We start from the raw sequence: 22,504 nt of genomic DNA, 5'->3' as shown, positions 1-22,504 counted from the left end.
AAACTCGGTTAATTTGCTGCATAAAGCTTTTTTTGTTGTCCTAACTTTATGTGGTTACATAGCCCAGTGTTTTCCAAATGAGTCCTGGAGTACCCCCTTGCCAATCAGATTTTCAGGATATACACAATGAATATGAATGAAAGAGATTTGCATACAGTAGAGGCAGTGTATGTAAGTCAATCTCATGCTTATTTATAAGGGATATTCTGAAAATCAGACTGGGTCAACAGAAAAGACTGACTTAGCCAGTTTGTGGACTGAATATCTCCACTAAGCAGCTAAGTTGCCACTCTGCTTACGGCCCACGCCTATCTGAACTGGTTAAGTGCCGATGAATATCCCTCATTAGCTCCACACAAGTTATTTAAATGGCCAGAAGCCATTTCTGGCTCTTTGAATCATTTTGAATATTGATCCCCTAATGTTGACTTTCACACAAATTTTAGCATTTTTAAAACATATCCCCACATGTTTTTCCTTTGTCTTATAAGATCTACCACAAAAAAATAGTTGAACGATAAAAAGCTTAATTTCTCAAGTTTGCAATATGCATATAAACACCAAAGAGACCCCAGAATTTCTTCAATTACTTAAGAATGCTTACAATGGCTTTCTGCCTTTGCCTGTCCCTTTGTTTCGCCCGCTCAGATTCCCGTTTTTCATACTCTTTGCGGTATTCTTCCCTCTTGAGCCTTTCATGTTGGTATTCCTCATAGCTGTCATATCTAGGGAATATAAATGAATCACTAAATCAGCTGCAAGAAACTGCCAGCCAAAATCAATAATGAATTTCTAAACTGTCTTATTACTTCACAAAAATGGAAGTAAGAAAGTGAACCAAATATGAACAAATGCAGTGCAGTACAGTACCTGGGTCTGCGGTTGTATGGCGATCTGGATCGTGATCTTGCATACATAGGTGAGTTTCTGTGTCCTCTACGCCTGCTGTGGCTTGACTCATAGTGGTAAAAAGATCTGTAAGGAGTTAGAGCTGGTCACGGGTGGCATTTAAAACATAGTTTTGTATTTTATGGGGGCACACACTAAGCATGTACTCTCTTCTCCTTAACTATAGTCAGAAGAAACAAAGGAACCTAGAAGAATCTAATAAACTTGTCACCAGCTGCTATTCTGCTTTGCATAGTATCACTGTACCAAATATCCACTTTCTGCCGATACAAACATACTCAAATGCCCTGAAGGCCTTTGACAAAAACTGCTGAAAAAAAATTTCCTTTTTAGAATTTCTGGCTGTATTATTCAGCTGGCGCCGGTCAGCATTTCTTTAAATGCTGACTGCCCCGGTTAAATTTTATCCAGATACTGTCAGGCTCTGTCAGGGCACTGGCAGAATGTACCTGGGTCTTTGGTTGTGCTGGAAACTTTCAGGGTATGGCTCATATCCAGTCATGCCTGCATAGGTAGCCAGACATAGGGACCTTTTTACTAAGCTGCGTTGTATGCTAACGCATGTCTAATGCAACAAAAATGGCCTAATGTGGCACACATTAAAGCGTCCAAGGAGACGAAGCAGGAGAAACCATGTCCAAAGTAGTAAACAATGAGAAAACAAAAAGAAGTGGGATGCATGAGTGTCCAGGATTCGCACACATTTTAATCTAGCCTGACAGAGCCACTAACACAAAGCTTTGTATTAGTGACTCTCTCATAGTGGATTAAAATTTATGTGAATCCTGGACTCTCACGTTTCCCACACATTAAAGAGTTCTACGTTAGTTTTGCCATCTGCATACACTAATGGCTTGATTCTGCACACACATGTCCCAATGGTAGGTGGCGGTAGGCATCCCGCCACTGTCTCTCAGCCAATCAGGACGCATGTAAAAACACAAAAAAAGGGAAGGAATCCTACATTGTAGGTGTGTGTTGCATATATACGGAGATGCGTAGGAACACTTAAGCATGTCCAAGGTAGGGTGTTGGCATGGTTTCTCCCAGAGGTGGCCTTGGATGTGATTAAGCATCGCTATGCATCTCTGTGGGCGTGATACTGACGCCTTAAATGAAGGTCTGCAAAATGCTGGCCTACATTTAAGGCGTCTGTTCAACAATGCAGACACAATTCTCTTTACAACGCTGATGCGTAATTGACAAAAGATCGGTGGCCACCTCTTAGGCATCCGCTGAGATCGGCGTCCTAAAGAGAATCAGACCCTAACTGCATAGGGATTTTGGTATTTTTTTGGGTGGGGGAATGTCAGAGTAGAAGAATGGTCATAGATGTGCTAATCATTCTGGTGCACATTACCACAATGTTAACTGGTTAGCTCATCCCTGACTTGGAAGTCTTTAATGTCACCAAAATAGGAAGCACTAAATGCCACCATGGTAATTTTTTTAAATGGCTGTGCACTAGTGCATATGGCCATTAATAAAAGTAACTGAAAAAAGCCATTTTGACGGCTGTGCTAGAAATGGGTGTAGCATGCGGGAAAGGCCTGAGTAAGTGTGTGTTAAGCTTATTTCTTAGTGCAGCTCAGTAGAAGGACTCCATTGTAAGGACTGCTATTTATGTGGTCCAATATGCCCAGTTAACTACTGTGTTTCCCCCAAAATAAGACCTAGCATCATTTTCGGGGTAGGTTTTAATATAAGCCCTACCCAAAAATAAGCCCTAGTTCCAGGATTCGCCAGCAACTGTTCAACCCGGTTCGCCCCCCCCCCCACCGCCGCAGCAACTGCCCCCCCCACCACCGCACAGCTTAACCCCTGCTGACCCTTCATCCTTCCCTTCCCGCCATCCACGAGCGAGCCCTACCTTCAACCGAAGCAGCGTCGGGCCGGCAGCACTCTAAACAGGCTGCTTGGCCTTGTCCGTTGGGGATTTCACTCTGCCGCGTTACTGATGTCATCAGTAACGGCAGAGTGAAATCCCCAACAGAAAAAGCCAAGCAGCCTGTTTAGAGTGCTGCCGGCCCGACGCTGCTTCGGTTAAAGGTAGGGCTCGCTCGCGGTCGGCGGGGAGGGAAGGATGGAGGGTCAGCAGGGGTTCGGTTGCACAGTGGGGGTGGGAGGGGGTGCTCAGTGGTTCTGCTGCACAAGGAATGGGAGTGAGGGAGGTGAGGATAAATAGAAGCTGGGCAAGAGTTCTGCTGCACGAGGGATGGGAGGGAAGGATAGAAGCTGGGCAAACTTCTGTTGCACAGGGGGAGGGAGGGGAGGAAAGATGCTGCACATGAGGGGGAAAGAAAGGAAGAATTGGGATGAAGGAGAGGGAGGGAGAGATGATCATGTGCATACCACGAAAATAAGGCCTAGTGCCTTTTTTGGGCCCCAAATGAATATAAGACACTGTCTTATTTTCGGGGAAACACGGTAGCAAGCAGTAGCACTGAATGTCACTGGAGTCTGTATAACTCCTGGCTTGGTCACAACTCTGTTCCTAAATCATCCCAGAAGTAAATGGAGAGTGTCAGGGGGTGATCAGAGCAAAAATGCAACCACACTGTTCAACTAGATGCCACTCACTATTAGCTCCTGAGCTGTCTAGAGCAATTTAACCAAGCAGGAGCTTCTTCTGCCCGGTTAAATCACTTTGAATATCAACTCTGCTGTTCATATAGTTTATGTATTGTATTAGGGCTTGCTGAAAACCACTTTGAATAATCCTTTGGGAATGATCAAGCAGGGGATCAGCTGAAACAGAAATACAATACCATTTCATTTTACTATCTCCTGACTGTAATACTTGAATATTTCCTGCCTTATGTATTGTTCCCAAAGACAAGTATGATAGAATCAAATATTTTATAGAAACTTTGGGCTGGACATTATCATGGACATATAACATAAAACAACCACTACTGTTACGAGGGGGTGCTGAAAAGTCTTCTGCCCAACCAAGAAGAGAATGACATGGATATGGTTCAATCAATGATTAGAAGCAATGTCAAGCCATAGAATTTTGTTTCTGCAAATTGGCGCTTAATGAAATAACACTCTTTTTAGCTATAGTGGCAAAATAACGCTCAGAATTTAGGAATTTGGTTGGTTGGGCGGAGAACTTTTCATCACCCCCTCGTAGACAAATCTATCTGTGAATTTTCAGTGGCACTACACTTGGATGACACCAACAAAAATTCCTAAAGACAGCCCTGGCAGTATCCGGACAGTGCCAGAGAGGAAGGAGGGAGTAACATGGCCATTCTTCCTAATTATACCTTATGGATTTGTTTTTTAAAATTTAGTTTAATTTAATATAGATAGCTGGTGATATCCTTCTGCTATCCAAATAGATAAGGGGTTTAATTTAGGCCAGTATCTGGACAGTGGCAATAGCCACTGTTCTCTGTTTAATCAGTGCTGCCACTTTTATGGATTCTGTGCTAAATTTACATAAATTCCACTGTGCAACAGAGGTTTTGGGACATGAATTGTAATGGATGTTCTATAGTGATTATGGATCGTTTAATTCAAAACTGACCTTAATTTTTCGGTACAGCCCTCTGATTTTGGCAAAAGAACATTATAACGCAAAAATTAACATTTTTGCTATATTTTCTAATGTTTGGAGTAAATATAATAACAATATCTGAAATATTAAAACAGTTTGCCTCAAATTATATTTTTTCCCTCCGATAATCTTGGTAGCGTTAGTGATGAGCACGGGGAAAGGTTTCACCAGGACATTGCTATCAGGGAGGAACGATATCAGGGCAGATGGAATTCATCAATACTGGCCATTGTTGGACATTAATTAAAGATGCTCCTAATCTCATTTATAAACACGCTTCAACAGCAAAATGATTTTAGAAAATAATATTTGTAGGAACTCTTAAATTGGTGCTATAAATATTTGCAATTTGCTCAAAAACTATACGTGATAGGAGAAAACTGAGGCTATTTTAATACACAGGAGATCAAATTCTATAAAGTAAACTTCATTTTCTTCTTGACCCAGAAAAATAGGTAAAAATTGTTGGGCAGTGTTATTTAAATACTGCATCTGTCATTTAAAAGAAATGTTGGCCACAGTGTTTAAATACTGAACTTTATAGTTTTCATCTACCTTAATAAGGGCAATTTTAAGAACATTTTAATCAGTAATGAAGCAGTTACCCAGGTAAAATGGGGGACTAAAAACATCCCTCTTTTCTTTGCAGGAAAAATTCCCCTAGGTACTCCCTAGGAGAGGGGCAAGGGGAGGCAGGGGCAAACAGCATGCAGTTTAAGGTGAGGAGGTTATACAGTACTTGCTGCAAACCACAGGTACAAAAATACATTGGTTCCAGAAGGCCTGTACATTCTGAGGACAATCCTATGACAGGTTGTCTGAGTTCAGTCCTAGAGAGCTGTAAACAGGCCAGGTTTTCAGGACATCCCTAATAAATATGCATTTAGGGTGGCTCAACATCTTAGTCATTTCAGATTGGGTAAGGAGGATAACCCGCTTGTTTCGCATTGGCAGAGGTAGAGGATATGCGGTTTGTGGTTTTGATTCAAGTGGTGGTAATATTTCTGAGGTACTGCTTTGAAGGGAACAGAGATTAATTTTTGAATAGAATACAGTTGAACCTTATGGACTCAACAAGAAGTGGAATGGGGGCTGAATATGGTTGTATTTAACAAAGAAGTGGACTGGAAGTTGTTATAACTGGATCAGGAGTTGTTTGAACAGGGATATAAGGTTTATGGAGAGGAAGTGATGTCATGCAGTTTGATTTCCTGGTAGATGGTGTGTTTCCTGTTTGTCAGCTGATCCCGGCTTGTGACGAATCCTGGGTCCCTGTTCAAGTCATGCTTAGTTTACTGGTAGGTGAAAAGTGTTTTAAAGATTTTGGTGAGGTTTTAGTATGAATGAAAGGGAATGTATGTGAATTATTTTGTATTGTAGGTAAAGTTGTGATGTTGGTGAGCCTTGCAAACACAGCTCCTGAAGACGCCAGGTGGCAAAACACAGTCTTGTGTTGAGCTGAATGCTTTATGAATTGAAGAACAGGGCCATCATGAAGAAAGAGAGGCCTGCTGATTGTGTTTAAGAAACTGATTTTCATGTGCATGAGATCTATGTGCATGCACTGCTTTCAATGCATATTCATTGGGGAAGTCCTGAAACCTGACTGGATTTGGCCCTCAAGGAGGGACTTTGGGGACCCTTGGTCTAGCACAGTGGTTCCCAAACCTGTCCTGGGGGACCCCCAGCCAGTCAGGTTTTCCAGATATCCCTAATGAATATGCATGAGAGAGATTTGCATACCTGTCACTTCCATTATATACAAATCTCTCTCATGCATATTCATTAGGGATATCTGGAAAACCTGACTGGCTGGGGGTCCCTCAAGACAGGTTTGGGAACCACTGTGCTAGACCAAGGGTCCCCAAAGTCCCTCCTTGAGGGCCAAATCCAGTCAGGTTTCAGGACTTCCCCAATGAATATGCATTGAAAGCAGTGCATGCACATAGATCTCATGCATATTCATTGGGGAAATCCTGAAAACCCGACTGGATTCGGCCCTCAAGGAGGGACTTTGGGGACCCCTGTGCTAGACTGTTCTGAAGCCTCTCTGACTAGATGATCATGGACTAATGAACTCATGAACTAACGAAGATCCAGTTTTGGATAAAAGTAATTACAATGACTGTAGTATGTGTGTGAAAGTTGGGAAGTGAGTGTGAGTGATGGGGATTAGGTTCACTGACTAAATTATTCTGATATTTATTAATAAATTAAGTATTGGTAAGTTGTAAAAGTACCGTAATGAAATGAACTGTGGGAGATAAGATTAAAATTGAATTGATTCAGATAATACTTGTTTGTATTAAATATTTAATAGCTGGTTTTAAGAATTTGAGTTAATAAATATGTATGGGAAAAATCTGATGCCCACTACTTGCATAATATTCAGATCTCTTTCATGCATATTCATTAAGAATATCCTGAAAACCTGATCAGCTTGCAGCCCTTAAGGACAGAACTTGGACAAGCCTGCTCTCTATGAACCATGGACAATGCCCCAAATATTTTATTCTATGAATATGGGGTGGGGAATATCATAATAATAATACCATTTTAATTAAAGCAGTCTATGATGCATTACTATTGCAGTAAAAATTCCATTAGCAAATGTTAATGGAGTTCTTGGTTAGAAGACGTTACTGGACGGAGCATGGGAGAGTGGATTACTTCCTGCAGTTAACATACTGGACTTAGTGGCCCAATTCTAAAAACAGCACTAGTAGTTAGGCAGCGTTAGGCGTCTACTGCCACCTACCTTAATTGGGTTTAATCAGCATACTAATGGGCTCTGTCAATTAAAAACCAATTAAAACTCAATTTACAATAATTGGAGGCACCTAAGGGCACTTCCAAAAGGCTTCTGTTATCCCGCCTACGGAGACGGCTTACAACAGCTAATGCCATTGTAGGCATGGTTAACACCAGAAGTGGTATTAGGTGTCACCTACGTTTCACTTAGCTGTGATTCTGCAAGCGGTGCCATTACATGACTGACACACGATCAGTGGCCATTTTTTAGGTGGCCGCCAATAATGGTGCTGGTTAGAGATTCCAGGCCAGTGAGCATTAACTAACTAATGCACTGTTAACACAGAGGCACTTACCATCTCTTCACTAGGCATTAATGGTCCATCAAGTCCAGTATCCTGTTTCCAACAGTGGCCAACCCAGGTCCCAAGTACCCAGCTAGATCCCAAGTAGAAAAACAGATTTTATGCTGCTTATTTTAGGAATAAGCAGTGGATTTCCCCAGCCATTTCAAGAATGGGCTATGGACTACTCTTTTAGGAAATTAAAAAGAGGTTTGGATAATTTCCTAAAAAAAAAGTCCAGAGGCCATTATTGAAATGGTTTGGGGGAATCCACTACTTATTCCTAGGATAAGCAGAATAAAATCTGTTTTACTACTTGGGATCTAGCTGGGTACTTGGGACCTGGGTTGGCCACTGTTAGAACAAGATACTGGGCTTGATGGGCCTTTGGTCTTTTCCAGTATGGCAATTCTTATGTTTTTATTCATGCATGGCATGAATAAGAAAATGTAGGACATGCCCTTTCTATGTGCCATATTAGATTTGGATTTATCACACAGTGAAATCCTGTATTAAGCCCAGATCTTGGCCCACTTTAGTCAAAAGACCCCTCTATTTATACAGCCACTCACTTGATTGAATTATTATTCTAGGACCTGAATTCCATATGCAGACTCTGTTGTCCCTAAAACTGACATGTACCCACTTTGGGTTTAATGAATAGTCTATTTTACAAATTTTTAGAAATCAAATCTTTACTAGACAAGGAGATTAAAAAAAAATAATCAAAGGATAGGTATGGTTATTTAGACAAAAATAAACCTTAATGGAGAAAAAAGTCAGGGGTAAACCAGAGCAAAGATGCCAGGGAAATTGGTTTCCCAGTTGAAGGTAACAAGAAAAATGCTCCAAGGTGACAAAGCATAGGAAAACAAACAACAGTGACTGACACATAAATGTGGAAGCCCATCTAATTGAACAGAAGCATTGTAGAGGTTTCAATATATAGGGAATTCCCATATACAGAAACTTTTAGAGCCTGTTACTCAAAAAGGCTGTACTCCCTTACCAAGTAGAGGAGGAGTTCAAGTACCAAACTTGACATCCAGGGGTTCCAGTTCAAATTCCACTTCAGCTTTTTGTGATCTTGGGCAAGTCACCCAACCCTCTATTGCTTTTGGTACAAAATTACCCCCACCCCTTTTACAAAGCCACACTAGCGACAGGCACTGCAGTAACTGCCCTGAAGCCCATAGGGATTTAAAGGACATTGGGGCATTTGCCACACAGCTTTGTAAAAGGGGTGGGGTGGAGTGGGGGGTTAGATTGTGAGCCAGACATGGAAATACCTAGTACACCTGAATGTAATTCACCTTGAGCTACTACTGAGAAACAACATCCTTAATAAATGAGCGAAATCCTTAATAAATAAATATAGTTCTTAGATGTATGTGAATATATTCAGTCAGTCTTAGGGGCTTAAGTTTGAAAATTCATATTAATTAGGAGCTTAAAAGTTATATTTCTAAATGTAGGTCTGCCATTAATTTGTCTAGATTTATGAGCCTGCTGTTGAAAAATCAATGCTGAACTTATTTTTCCTTGCTCCAGATCCACCCCCGGTACCATCCACTTTTTATGCCTCGAAATAGAATCCCCCCCCCCCCTTTTTACCAAACCACGATAGCGGTTATTAGCGCAGGGAGCCACGCTGAATGCTCTGCGCTGCTCCTGACGCTCATAGGAACTCTATGAGCGTTGAGAGCAGCGTGGAGCATTCAGCGTGGCTCCCTGCACTAATAACCGCTATCGCAGTATAGTAAGAGGGGGCGAAGTGTTTAGTGAATTTTTGAGTATAATTTTAGAGCTGTGGGGGCATTTTTGATGTGTTGTCCAAGTCCAATTGTTGACATTTTGGTGAAAATGTCTAAAAATCTCATCTTGAACATAGTAATTTTCAAACCAGAAAAAAATGTTTAATTTTTTATTTCATAAATTGCTAATTTACAGATGTTTTTGTGCTCGGTATGTATTTTTTTAGGTACCGTTAAAAAAAAAAGTCCTAGAGAAAAATGCACAAAGAGAAGTCATAGGCATGGCTGTGTGGCACCATTCCCAGTGAATTAGCCACACAGACATCTCAGCAGAGCAGAGGGGTAGCCTAGTGGTCAGTGCAGTAAGCTTGGCATAAAGCAGGGTTGTCCAACGTTGGTGCTCGAGGACCACAATTCACTTGGATTTTCAGGATTTCCCCAATGAATTTGCATAAAATCTATCTGCATATACTGCTTCAATTTTTTGCAAATAGATCTCATGCATATTCATTTGGAAAATCCTGAAAACTCGACTTGGCGAGAGCCGAGGTTGAACACCCCTGGCATAAAGGGACCTAGATACAAATCCCACTTATACACACCCTTATGTTGTGAGCCCTCCTAAACACTTAAATACCTATTGTATCTAACTGTACACCATTACAAAAGCCTTCAGGTCTGCAGGTATCTCCTATCTATAGGTACAGTTTATATTCTATGGGTTTTGAAAGGTTTACAAACTCTACCACTAGTATACTAGTTAGAGTGGGATATGGACCTCTTTCTCTACTGTCCACTCCACTGACCACTAGCCTACTCCTGGAACTGGCAAGCTGCTCTATTAGGAATAGCCATAATATCTGAAGCTGTCTCAGAGCCTGGTATGTACTGTCTCTGTCATTGTCATATCTTTGGGGAGTGGGAGGGGGGTCAGTGATCACTAGGGGCTCCTTTTACTAAACTGCAATATCGTTTTTAGTGCATGCAGAATTTTAGCACGTGCTAAACCCATGTAACGCAGCTAGAACTAACGCCAGCTCAATGCTGGCGTTAGGGACTAGCGCGTGCAGCAATTCAGCATGCGCTAAAACCGTTATCGCAGCTTACTAAAAGGAGTGCTAGGGGATTAAGGGGGGGTAATTATGTCTTAATCCCTCTAGTGGTCAGTTGGTCAGATAAGGAACCTTTTTGTGACTTACAGTATATATCCACGCTTGTATAGGCAACTTCAGAAAAGTTTATTCCTAGCTATATATGCCATTTTAGAATTACATGATTGTCTTATATTTCGCTTCTACCGTTTGCGCCTAATCCGTTCAATGTCCAAGTACTTAGAGCCAAAATCAGTAAATATTTTAGTCCACTCACTCATAATATCCAAATTAGATTACTGTAATTCCTTATTACTAAACATAACAAACAAGGAACAAAGACGTTTACAAATAATTCAAAACACCGCCATAAAATTAATACATCATGGAAAGAAATATGATCACGTGACTCCATATCTGATGAAATCTCATTGGCTACCCATTAACCAGAGAATAATATATAAAATAGCATTATTAGTCTTTAAAACAACTACTACAAATGAACCTCAGTTCATTAACCGCTTATTAATTCCACACTCCTCAAATCGCTCTCTCCGGTCTAATAGTCAGGAGCTACTTATGGTTCCATCATTGAAAATAATAGGAACTAGGCGACATGATATTTTTTCAGTCAAAGCCCCGCTTATCTGGAATTCTCTTCCTTTCTACATTAGGAATATCAAAGATCTCACTTCATTCAAAACTAATCTAAAAACATTTCTATTTAAGGCTTCCTTTAACCCTTAAACAGGAATCATCTTTTATCAATTGAAAATATCATAAACTCCGAAAATTTTCTACTTTTAGGTACCCCCACCCCAACGTTCTATCCTACCCTATCCAATTTTCTTCGTCTATCTATGTGGACACAATAACATTGTAACCTTTTACCCCACATGTTTTTCCCAACCCCTCCAGTAGTGTCTGTTTTGTTAAGTGTTCACGAATATGTTTGTTAATGCACAAAAATGATCTTAACTGTTTTTACCCTTATATTTATTGTAATGTTATTCGCTTAGAATTTTTAAGCGAACCATTAAATTTAAATAAACTTGAAACTTGAAACTTGAAGATTCACAGCATATGATATAATCATTGTGTCTCCTGTGGCAGGCTCTTCTTGAGCCGAAACACAGATCATGTTGGGTCCAAACTATATGCTCCAATAAAATAATTTATTGGATGATTGTCCTCAGTGGTTGTGGCTTTCCATCCCCACTTTTCTTGGTGGATATCTGTATTGTGGGGATTTTGTCTGTTTTTGTCTTTTGCCTATCACTATGCACCAGCTTATAGAATTACCCTTCATGACCTATAACATTTTCAAAGATGCCAATTCAAGAGCATAACTCTCAGAGTTAGGATTATAAATCCTTTGAATATCAGGCCCTACGTGAACATAGCTTATCTCTATGAGTAGATTAAGGGATCAATATACAGTGGTGCCTCACACAACGAACTTAATTCGTTCCAGGAGCAAGTTTGTTATGCGAAAAGTTCGTTATGTGAAACGCGTTTTCCCATAACAATACATGTTAAAAAAAATTATTCGTTCTGCAGCATAAAATATGCTAAGATGACATAAAAAAAGATAAATTTGTCAAAATGGTGAAAATGGTGGTCTTGCTGAGGCCAAACTCTTTGACGAGGTAACACTGTTTTACCCCACATTCACTCCTTCTAATTATTTCCCGTTTCATTTCAACAGAAATCACCTTCCTGCTTTTTTTAGAAGCCATGATATATAAAAAATATTGAGTTTATCTTAAAAGGACGACTGTATACAGTGAGAGAGGGCAGAGTCTCAGCGGCAAAAACTGGGACTTAACTTTTCTTTTTTTTTTTTTTTTTCTAGCATCGGGGAAGCGGCGAGAGTAGCTCCGCCCCCCCCAACGCATCAGCAGTAGGCGCCGGGCCCCTCCATAAAAGGAGGCGAGCCGACGGTCCACCACTGCACAGGGAGCCAGGCGAAGGGCTTTGAGAGAGGGCAGTTAAGCGCAGTGACTAACGACTGCCTGCAGTGCCTGCGCGGAAGGATGCAATACATCGGCAGCTCGGGCGACTTCGTTGTGTGAAACGAAGTTCGTTGTATGAATCAAGACATGAAGTTCGTTGTGTGCAGCGTTCGCTGTGCGAGGCGTTCGTTATGCGAGGCACCACTGTAGTTTAAATGTTTCGTATGTATTTGCCATATCCAGGTTGATTTTGCAGCTAACGTGGGTTAACAGAAAAGATTAAATCACCGCAGCTGCAAAACCACCACAGTAATGGTTGGAGATGTTCCTAGCATCTAGAGAAAAGTAGCCAGGCCACTAATATGGGGCAAAGATCTCAATTAAGCAATAATGACAAGCCTGTTAAGATGGAATACAGTTGGCTACACCTCTGGCAATGAATGACCTGTGCATTAGTTACATGGTGCTGTCTTCACATCCTCTAAACATCTAGCATGGAAATATGTAATGCAGTTCAGCATGCACTAAAAAATAATGTGCTATAGTAACTAATAACATGGAGCCACACTAACTACTAGTGCATGCCAAAACACATGCTAAAACACTCAGTATAGCATAGTAAATAGACCTCGGTGTAATGCCTACTTTATCTACTAAAGTATACACAACATTACTATTCTAAATGCCCCATACTGTTTTACAAGAATTTCCAAACCTGCCCTCAGGAACCAACAACCAGTCAGGCTTATAAAGACATCTGTAATGAATATGCATGGAATATATCCGCATACACTTGATAGAGTGCATGCAAATAAGTCTCAAATATTTTTGTTGTAGAGATCCTGAAAAATCTAACTGGTTAGAACCACTGTCATAGGGCGTCACGACGGTGATTTTCATAAGAACTACTGAAGTAGTAACCACTATATTTGGGTATTTTGCTTTGGGACACCTATTACCAAAATATTTCAGGCTTTTTTTTTTTTCATATGCTTTCTTTTTATAAAAATAGGTCTCTAAGTTCTTTCCACTTGCTTTGTGCCAGCATTCAAGATAAGTTTTCAAATTTTCTTGGAGGAAAAGTCCATAGTCTGTTATTGAGAAAGACATGGGGCAAGCCACTGCTTGCCCTGGATCAGTAGCATGGAATGTTGCTACTTTTGGGGTTTTGGCCACCTGGATTGGCCATTGTGAGAACGGGCTACTGGGCTTGATGGACCTTTGGACTGACCCAGTAAGGCTATTCTTATGTTCTCATTTGTGATTAATGAAAATTGAATACAGATTCACACTTAACAGATTTTGAACACTATGGAACTGGACTGTTGATGATATATCAGCTAGCAGGGACTTTTTAGATCACATGAAGTTTGGTGATTCGCTGTTGCTGACTGGTCCTTAAAAAATATATTTTAAAAAATGTCTTTAATGTATCTAATAGAGTAAAGATTTTAACCTACATTAACTGATATATGTAATAAGCGACAGTATTGGTGAATTACCTCTAATGGAAAAATAAGTATAGGGATTTTCATTTTGGTATTTTCAAGTTTCCCTCCAGTTTAATCGGTATACACATGAATTACGGAGCCTCATTCACAATTAGTATTAATAGAACTATTAGCTAATGGGCAATCATTATTAATTATCTATTTACTAAAATACTTTGCCAGATTAAACCCTGCTGAGCTGGCCATCTGCTGATATTCAGTGGCATTTAAATGGGTAGAGCCTCTGAAAATCTCTGCTAACCATCCATTCCCTAACCAGCTAGGTGAGTGGTGGAGTTTGGGTGGAGCCACAACTTAGCAGTCAGCAGAGATATTCAGACTGCCAACCAGCTAAATGCATAAATTTAGGACAGCAAAAAGGCTGTCCTAACTTTATGCACCGAGTTAACTAGGCACTGGTCTGAACAGTGGCATAATGAGGGTAGGAAGGCGCCCCCCCCCCATGCCTTCCTTTTCTGACACCCTCCCCCCAGCTCCTTCAGCACCCCCACCACATTTGTGCCCTCCATTTCCCCATACCACTTTAAATCTTCACCAGTGCGAACAGCTTCTCCGGCCTGCTTCTCGCGCCAGTGTTAGCTTTACCTCTGATATCAGCAGGAGATGGTGCTCATGCTGACAAACATTTAAAGAGGTATGGGGGGAAGGTAGGATTTGAGCATGGCATTGGGGGGCAGAAATGTGTCAGTGCCACGACCAAGACGGTACCAGGGGCGATTCTCCCCCCCCCCTCCACTTTACTATGCTACTGGGTCTGAACATCAGCTAGTGCCTGCTTAACTTTTGGGTTATCATATATACCCAGATATTCAATGCCAAGGAACACATACCCGGGCACTGAATATCTGGTGTTCAGCTCGCAGCTGTGAACGGCATACAAGTTGCTTACCACAGCAGGCTGAATATTACCACCACCATGGAATGTTGTGATGATTACAGAGTCCATCAAATAAAATAATTAGAAAGATACATACATGTAGAAAACAGGAATACATATTATAAGTAGTGGCTTTGCCATTCTTGAGCTATAAAAACATCTGACCTTTCCTATAATTGTTCATAATAATGCTGTTATCTACCAGGCAACCATTACATACTGTACTCTCTGTCGATTATAACACAGGAATTCTCTTGTTTTACTTCCACGGGGAACTGCCAGCTACTTTTTATGATGATTTTGAGGAATTATCCAGTTGTCGCAATTATACCCCAAGAATTCCTCTTTTAAAATTTCCACTCTACTAGTAATCCTGGGTATATAAAAATGGACATAAGAATAATGATAAAATTATGATATTGGATTCTCACTTTTTTCAGAAACTGGTAGAATACAGATGAACTGAAAACATTGATCATGACTGAATATTCCTGAATATACCTGAAAAATACACCAGGATCCTAGTTCAGTGGAATGCACTCTGTAGCTCCAAAGTATAATTGAATAGATAGTTGCCTTCAGCAATGATATGATATTGTTTATCATTTATTAGCACTTGATATACCACCAAAGATAAAAAGGAAAATGAGAAAAGGAATGACAAACAAAAATAGGAAAGCACTATCCTCGCATTAAAGGGAGGTCAAACAAGCATATTGCTGTTCCCTCCAGGTAAGCTCTCATCGGTGGCTCATCTAGATACCATTAAAGAGGACAATTTCTGGTATATTTGACTTTTTTTAATAGGGATCATAAAACATGTACTTGGGCTGGAATTACCCTTTGGATGCTACTGGATGAGGATGCAGAAATTGGAGGGGAATGATAATGCAGCAATGAGTTGGGGGGGGGGGGTGACTTCTCTGAAGATAGGGGAACAAAGGCAGCACCATCTGAGGATATGGGACTCAGGTTTGCCCCCTAAAAGGTGTGCAATGGTGACTATGGCACTTACTCCAACATCCAAGTGGCTCTCAATGTTCAGTCTGCACAACAGCATCATATTGCAAACACCAAATTAAAGGGGCATGCATAAACCAGCAGACATTTTATTTTATTTATTTTTTAGTATTTCTATACCACTTATGGACTAAGTGGTTTACATTCAGGTATTCAAGCATTTTTCCCTATCTGTCTCGGTAGGCTCACACTCTACCTAATGTGCCTGGGGCAATGGGGGGATTAAGTGACTTGCCCAGGATCACAAGGAGCAGCGTGGGATTTGAGCCCACAACCACAGGGTCCTGAGAATGTAGTTCTAATCACTGCGCCACACACTCTCATGGCACAGTGATTAGAGCTACAGCCTCTGCCAGCTGCCAGCCCCTTAACCCACATCTTAAGGTCTAATGGGATGCCACGACTCAAGCTTGGGGGGAAAAAAATGCAACATGCCCAGTGGAAGCACCATTTCTTTCACTCTGGCACACCAAGACAGCTGCCCACTATACCCTTGTTGAAAACTTGGTCTTTGCATTTATCAGGTAATAATAGACATTTCTATTAGTTATCCCCCCCCCCCCTCCCCTGCGCTAGAGATTTTTAGTGTGGGATGGTGAGCTTAAGTGCTTCAATGCTCATAGGAATTCTATGAGTGTCGGAGCATTTACCACACCAGCTCGCGCTAAAAACCTCTAGTGCAGCTCGATAAAGGGGGCCCTTTATATTTTATATGGCTATTGTAGATTCAGCTCACTGTTCTATGGTATAAGTGGGGTTTTAAATGTTAAAAAGTGTGAAACAGTAAGAGACTGCAAACATCAATGGGAGACATCATTCAGTCCTTCCAACTTGCATTCACCTAGCTTATCCTGATTTCCCACTACTTATTTGCATTCTTGAAATATAAGTTGCATTAGTACTATATTGTAAATACAATGCATACAGAATTAATGGAGGGCATACTGAATTGACTTTGAGAGGCTACTGACAGACCATTATGTTTCACAATTTCAACTGCTCTGAATTAAATAGTTTTTAAATGTTGATGCACAAAATCTTTTTTCCCCTATTTTAAGGGCAATTCTATAACTAGGCGACCATGGTTATGTACTCCTTGTGCATGTAAATGCACAGAAAAATAGCACTTATGCATACTAGTGCCCCAAAGGCAATTCTATGAGAGTGTGCACAAGTGATATAGCATAGAGGCATATGCATGGGGAAAGGGGAGCAGGGCTCCCAGTTACACACCTGACTTACAGAATTCTGCAAGTTGCTCATATCTTTAGGCCAGGTTGATGGCTAGTGTAACAGCAGACACCTAAATGTTAGGTGTTCCAATATCTGGTAATGTTGGTATTCTGAAACGGCATTTGGGTAAACAGAAGCCATTGCAGAACAGGTCCTCATCATGCTGCATCAGGGAGCCTAACAGGAAGCACCCAATTATAGAACTGTCCCCTTTGAGTCTTTGGGGAAGGTGAAAAGTATGAAAGTCCTTTGGTATGGCACACATATATATATATATACTAAAAACCCAACAGGCTGGATACGTCCTATATATATATATATATATATATATATATAGTTGGAGTATATATATATATATATATATATAAAAAACAAACCTAAGTTGAGAACATGCAACAGGTTGGCAGGTTTAATCGCTCTGGTGTGAGATTACATAGGTCAGTGCTTCTCATCACAGCCCTTAGGACGTATCCAGCCAGTTGGATTTTTAGGATATCCATAAAGAATATGCATGAGATAGATTTGCATACCAAGTAAGCAATTCATGCAAATGTACACATTGGGCCAGACTCTGTATAGTGTGACCAAAGTTGTGCATGCAGAATGCTCATTGCCGAGTTATGCACACAAAACTATTAAATTAACAGGATACTGAGTTAGATGGACCACTAATTTGACCCAGTATGGCTATTCTTATGTTAAGCCAATCAGTGCCAATAATTGGCAATTAATACCTAATGACTGACGCTAATTGGCATTATTAGAAGTTTCATGCTGAACTTTCTAAGTGTTTTCTGTAAAGTAATGTACATTAATTCTAATGCGTGAATCTGAAAAGGGGGCATGGCCAAGGAAGGAGCATGGGTGGATCATGGGCATTCCTAAAAGTTGGGTGCACTGCTATACGATATGTTTGATCTGTGCACAACATAGGCATAGGTATTTAGGCCTGTTTTCGCTGGCTTAAATAAGTGCATTTAAATGTTAGTCACACGTATGGCCACTAAACAAGATTCTATAAACAGTGAATAACTTATAGAATTGTGCATAGCGCCATCCTTTTTTTGTACCAATTTTTTTAGGCACCATGTATAGAGTACGGCCCAACTGGAATGGGGTGACCCAAAGACTGGACTGAGAACTACTGGTATAAGGGATCACACTGAAAATGTTGAAATGGCTCAGTCTGGTTCGGCCACATCAGTTCACAAGCTCAAAGTCATGCTTTGCATCTGTAGTTTGCATACCTTGATGAAGATCGACTGCACGGGGATCTTGATCTCGACCGAGAATATGGAGAATGAGAGCAAGACCTGTGCTGGGAGGAGGAACTGGATCTTGACCTGGAGCGCACCCTTTGTGAAAATAAGGATGTTGGTGGAGAAACTGAGTCTCTGCATGGAGAGTTAAAAGAAGAGCAAGAAGGCGATACATCAAACAACGAATAGCACTGTGCCCCATCCCAAGGGTAGTACAGTTTATCATTTTCATCTTCACTGTCTTCAAAGAGACCGGTCATAGCAAGTCCTGAATTTATAAACATAGGTAGTTTAGAGAATTGTTCATCACTATAATCATTGTCCCTCACTTTGCTGGTCTTCTTTTCTTCGTCAAAAACAGCCTTATTAGGGTGGCCAAAGTGCTTGTTAAGTTCAGCCCGGATTTCCTGGTCTTGCAGCTGTTTTCTATTATTATTTTGGGAGGGGAATTGTGTTGGCTGCTTTGCACCCTCTTTTGTGTAGTGCTGATCTTGGCTGACGGCAGAACACAATTGCCCCTTCTGGCCGGATGAGGAATCTTTGCGTTCTACTTGTCTGGAGTCCTGAAGCTCCTGCATGATCTCAATGTGTATTATTTCTGGTTTTATATTCACAGACTGACAATAATCATGATCACCAAACAGCCTTAAACTAGGCCGCTTTGTTTTTCTGTCCTCAAGTCCACTGATTTGAACTGAAGTCTTGCTGAGCTGTGCATACAGCTCAGATTGCTCTGGACCTTTCTTGCTTGAGTTAGTTCCTTGGGAACTGGAGGACTCACTGTAGCGAGGTTTCTTTGAAGGTATAACAGTAGTCTTACATGATGACTTCAGCTTAGGTGAAGTCCTAAAAGGATTGTCTTGATTAGTTTTGTGAGGAGGGGTTGTAGGTGGAGTTAGGCCTGAAACAGAGGATCAGGAGATAAACCTGTTTTTACTAATGAAAGCACAAGTGGAAAATATACTTCTAGACAAAGATATATTCTACTGTAAACTAACATTATTTACCACAGGGCAGTAATGATGTTCACAAGGTTTTCTACTAACAGTTTAACAGTACTGCATGAGTGTAACTATCATTTGCTTCTAATTCATTCTGATTGCACAGATTACTGTTACACAAACTATTTGAGCTCACATTTTCAGATCAATTTGAATAGCTAGCAGGTGCTTTCACCACACAAACCACTTACCTAATTGTCAAAGGAAACCCATGCAGATAGTTTCTATCATAAAACTAGCATAAAAAAAATCACCCATTAAAATCATCTTCATGGTTTGCACCTATTATACAGGGTGAGGCAAAAAATAGTAACTCCCTAGAGATTTGTTGTTATCTTTTGTTCATTTGTTTTTGTTGTTTTCTTAGTAACCGCTTTGAATTTTACTGAAAAATTGTATGTACTTATTAGTCTTAATCCTTACATATTGCTATTAAACAACAATTAACTATCTTAAACTTTGCTGATATTACTGACATTTTAGTGTTACTACCTAGTGATTTCTGCACATTAAAAATGTTTGAACTGAAACAGTAAAAGAACATCATTCAAATGATAAAATTAGCAATGTATCATAAATTTTGCAATCACAGTGAATGTTCAAAAGGACCGATTCTGGAACCGACGCCTACCACCGCAGGTGCCTACAAATGAGGGCATGCTGCATGTCAATAATGGAGAGGCGCTACTTCCAGAATCGCAGTGACCCTAAGCACTGGAAATGTAGGCCAGGGTTTAACAGGCCTACATTTTCGGCATGCGTGGATGCCATGCAATGACATCACACACACGTGCGCGTCGCATAATCACATGCCATCTGCGCATGCACGGATTTTCTCCTGCCCAACGAGAGCAGGCAGCGGGGGCGGAGATGGGTGGGATTGGGGGCGAGGTTGGGATGTAATAGGGTGGGGATGGGCAGAACTGGGTGTGGATGGGGGCGGATCTAGGGGGGTCCAGATTTTACTTTAGTAAAATCTAACAATCCTACCCCAGATCATCTAGAGCACTTCCTTGAGTTTGAAGATTGTTTGCGGATTTGGGTGGAGCTTGTGATAGACCTCCAACATTGCTCCCCAGACAAAAGTCTATATCACTTTGACATCATTAACAGTAAGTTGTATAATGTTTTTTTTTTTTTTTGGGGGGGGTTCTTATAATAAAGGTAGTTTTACAGTACAAACATTTTTAAATGTTCTGAAATCATTGGATGGTCTAGCTGCAAAAAAATCTGTAACTTCTCTGTGTTTAAAGATAATCTCATTCCACATGCTACGTAAATGTAAATAGTAACATCAAACAAAGCTGTAAAATTTCACATTGAAATTCTATACGGCTGCTGAGAAAACAGCAAAACATTCTAGGAGATTACTTATTTTGTCTCACTCTATAGTAGAGAAGGGTTTAACTTAGCAAACTTACTTAAAAAAAATGCCAGGTGTGTATGCTAAGCACAACGAAAGGAATGTCTCTTTTCAGTGCTGCTATAATTATACTTGGTATGAAGATCACAATTATCTATCAGCTGCTCTAAGGAGGGCAATTTTCAGACTGCCTAATGGCTAAATAGCTTTGAAAATTGCAACTCATGTGCAAAAAAAAGAGTGAAATGCTTATTTATGATTAGAATATTTAACATATGTATATTTTATCATAAAAGTCTTCATTCCACTAACTTAATTTCAGATCTATACAAGATGGTTAAAAATCTAAGGAACAGACATCTTAAAATACCTTTTGATCTAGAAAATATAAATAAGATTTGCAGAATCTGTAATATCTACTAACGAGGCTTTGAAGTAAGTGTAGAATACTGAGAGGCGTATTTATTGAAGTGTTTTAAGGTTTTATACTTTACACGCGTTAACTGCTGAAGTTAAATTGTGTTAAGTGCAAAACCTCTTTGATAACTGTAGGGAGCATTTCCAGCACTTTGGAGAGTGTCATCATGCATTACCACATAGCAAACGTCACCATCACACATTAACAACAAATATATAGTGGAATACAATTAGCTATATTGCCAGGCACTTAGTGATGTCACGTTATTTGCTGTATAATCAGTTAACATGCAGCAATGACTTCCGCAGTAAAGGTACTGTTTCACCCTTTCCATATCCTTTAATTGCAATTTCCATGTTTGTTGTTAAGGGGGAAATTTACCAAGGGGTGTTATGGCCTTAACTCATTTTAACATGCATTGAGGGAATTAGCATGCTATTCCCTGGATTCTAGTTGTGCATGCAAATTTGGCCATAGTGTCAAACTGCATACGTAACTTAATTATTTAGCAAGTCAATTGGTGCCGATAGTTGGAAACTAATAAGCAATTATCAGCCTTAATTGGCATTAATTAGAATTTATACACATAAGTTTCTAAGCGTATTCTATAAAGTGGGGCACATAATTCTAATGTGCAGATCTCGAAGAGGAAGTGTGGTGGGGCATGGATGGGTAGTGGACATTACTAAAAATTATGCGGACTGTTATAGAATGTGCCCAATCCATGCAGAATTTAGGTGTGGGCATTTACACCAGGTTTTAGTTGGCCTAAATGGCCAGGCCTACATTTTAGTCGATACAGAAATAATTTGCAATTATGAGAAACCTAAGACAAGTCCAAAAATTCTTTGAGAGAACACAATTCCAATTCATAGTACAATCCCTAATCCTAGGCCTACTAGACTATTGCAACATCCTCTATCTCCCCTGCCCTGCAACAACGACAAAACAATTACAAACCATTCAAAACACAGCTCTGAGACTCATCTACTCATTGAGGAAACACAACCACATCACAGAAGCATACCTCAACTCACACTGGCTTCCAATTCTGGCAAAAATACAATTTAAATTCTACTGCCTACTATTTAAAACTATAAACAGAGACAGCCCAACCTATCTGAACAACCACCTCATCCAAACCACCTCAACCAGGCATAGGGAAACTCATACTCAATTCATACACCCTCCAATCAAAGAAGTTAAATGGAAAAAAACTATATGATGGCCTCCTAGCCACTCAAGCTGCAAAACTAGACAACCAAATCTCCAATCTACTGATAACGACCCCAGATTACAAGATGTTCAGAAAAGAAATTTAAACTATACTCTCCAAGAAATCCCTGAAAAAGTTTTAATAGCACAAATTCCTTCCTTCTTCCCACTAACTTCCCGATTCCCCGAATGAACAGATATCTTCTTTTGTAATCCACCTTCTATAACTCTTTTGTAA

The 22,504-nt window shown here is 40.3% G+C and overlaps 1 protein-coding gene across 4 annotated transcripts in view; it reads right to left on the bottom strand.

Annotated features, from left to right (window-relative positions):
• The window catches only part of PPARGC1A (PPARG coactivator 1 alpha), a 260,571-nt gene that overhangs the window by 55,190 nt on the left and 182,877 nt on the right, over window positions 1-22,504 (bottom strand). For all 4 annotated transcript variants that reach the window (XM_033948475.1, XM_033948446.1, XM_033948456.1 and 1 more), the window contains 3 exons: window positions 18,258-19,170; window positions 871-975; window positions 605-725 (listed from right to left, as the gene is read on the bottom strand). In XM_033948475.1, coding sequence (XP_033804366.1) covers window positions 605-725; window positions 871-975; window positions 18,258-19,170 — 1,139 coding nt within the window. The remainder of the gene's footprint in view (window positions 1-604; window positions 726-870; window positions 976-18,257; window positions 19,171-22,504) is intronic.

The sequence above is a fragment of the Geotrypetes seraphini genome, chromosome 1 (assembly GCF_902459505.1).
Source record: "Geotrypetes seraphini chromosome 1, aGeoSer1.1, whole genome shotgun sequence".
In the NCBI taxonomy this organism is placed as follows: domain Eukaryota; kingdom Metazoa; phylum Chordata; class Amphibia; order Gymnophiona; family Dermophiidae; genus Geotrypetes; species Geotrypetes seraphini.
The sequence above is the reverse complement of the archived record's forward strand: the minus strand, read 5'-3'. Positions and strand labels throughout refer to the sequence as shown.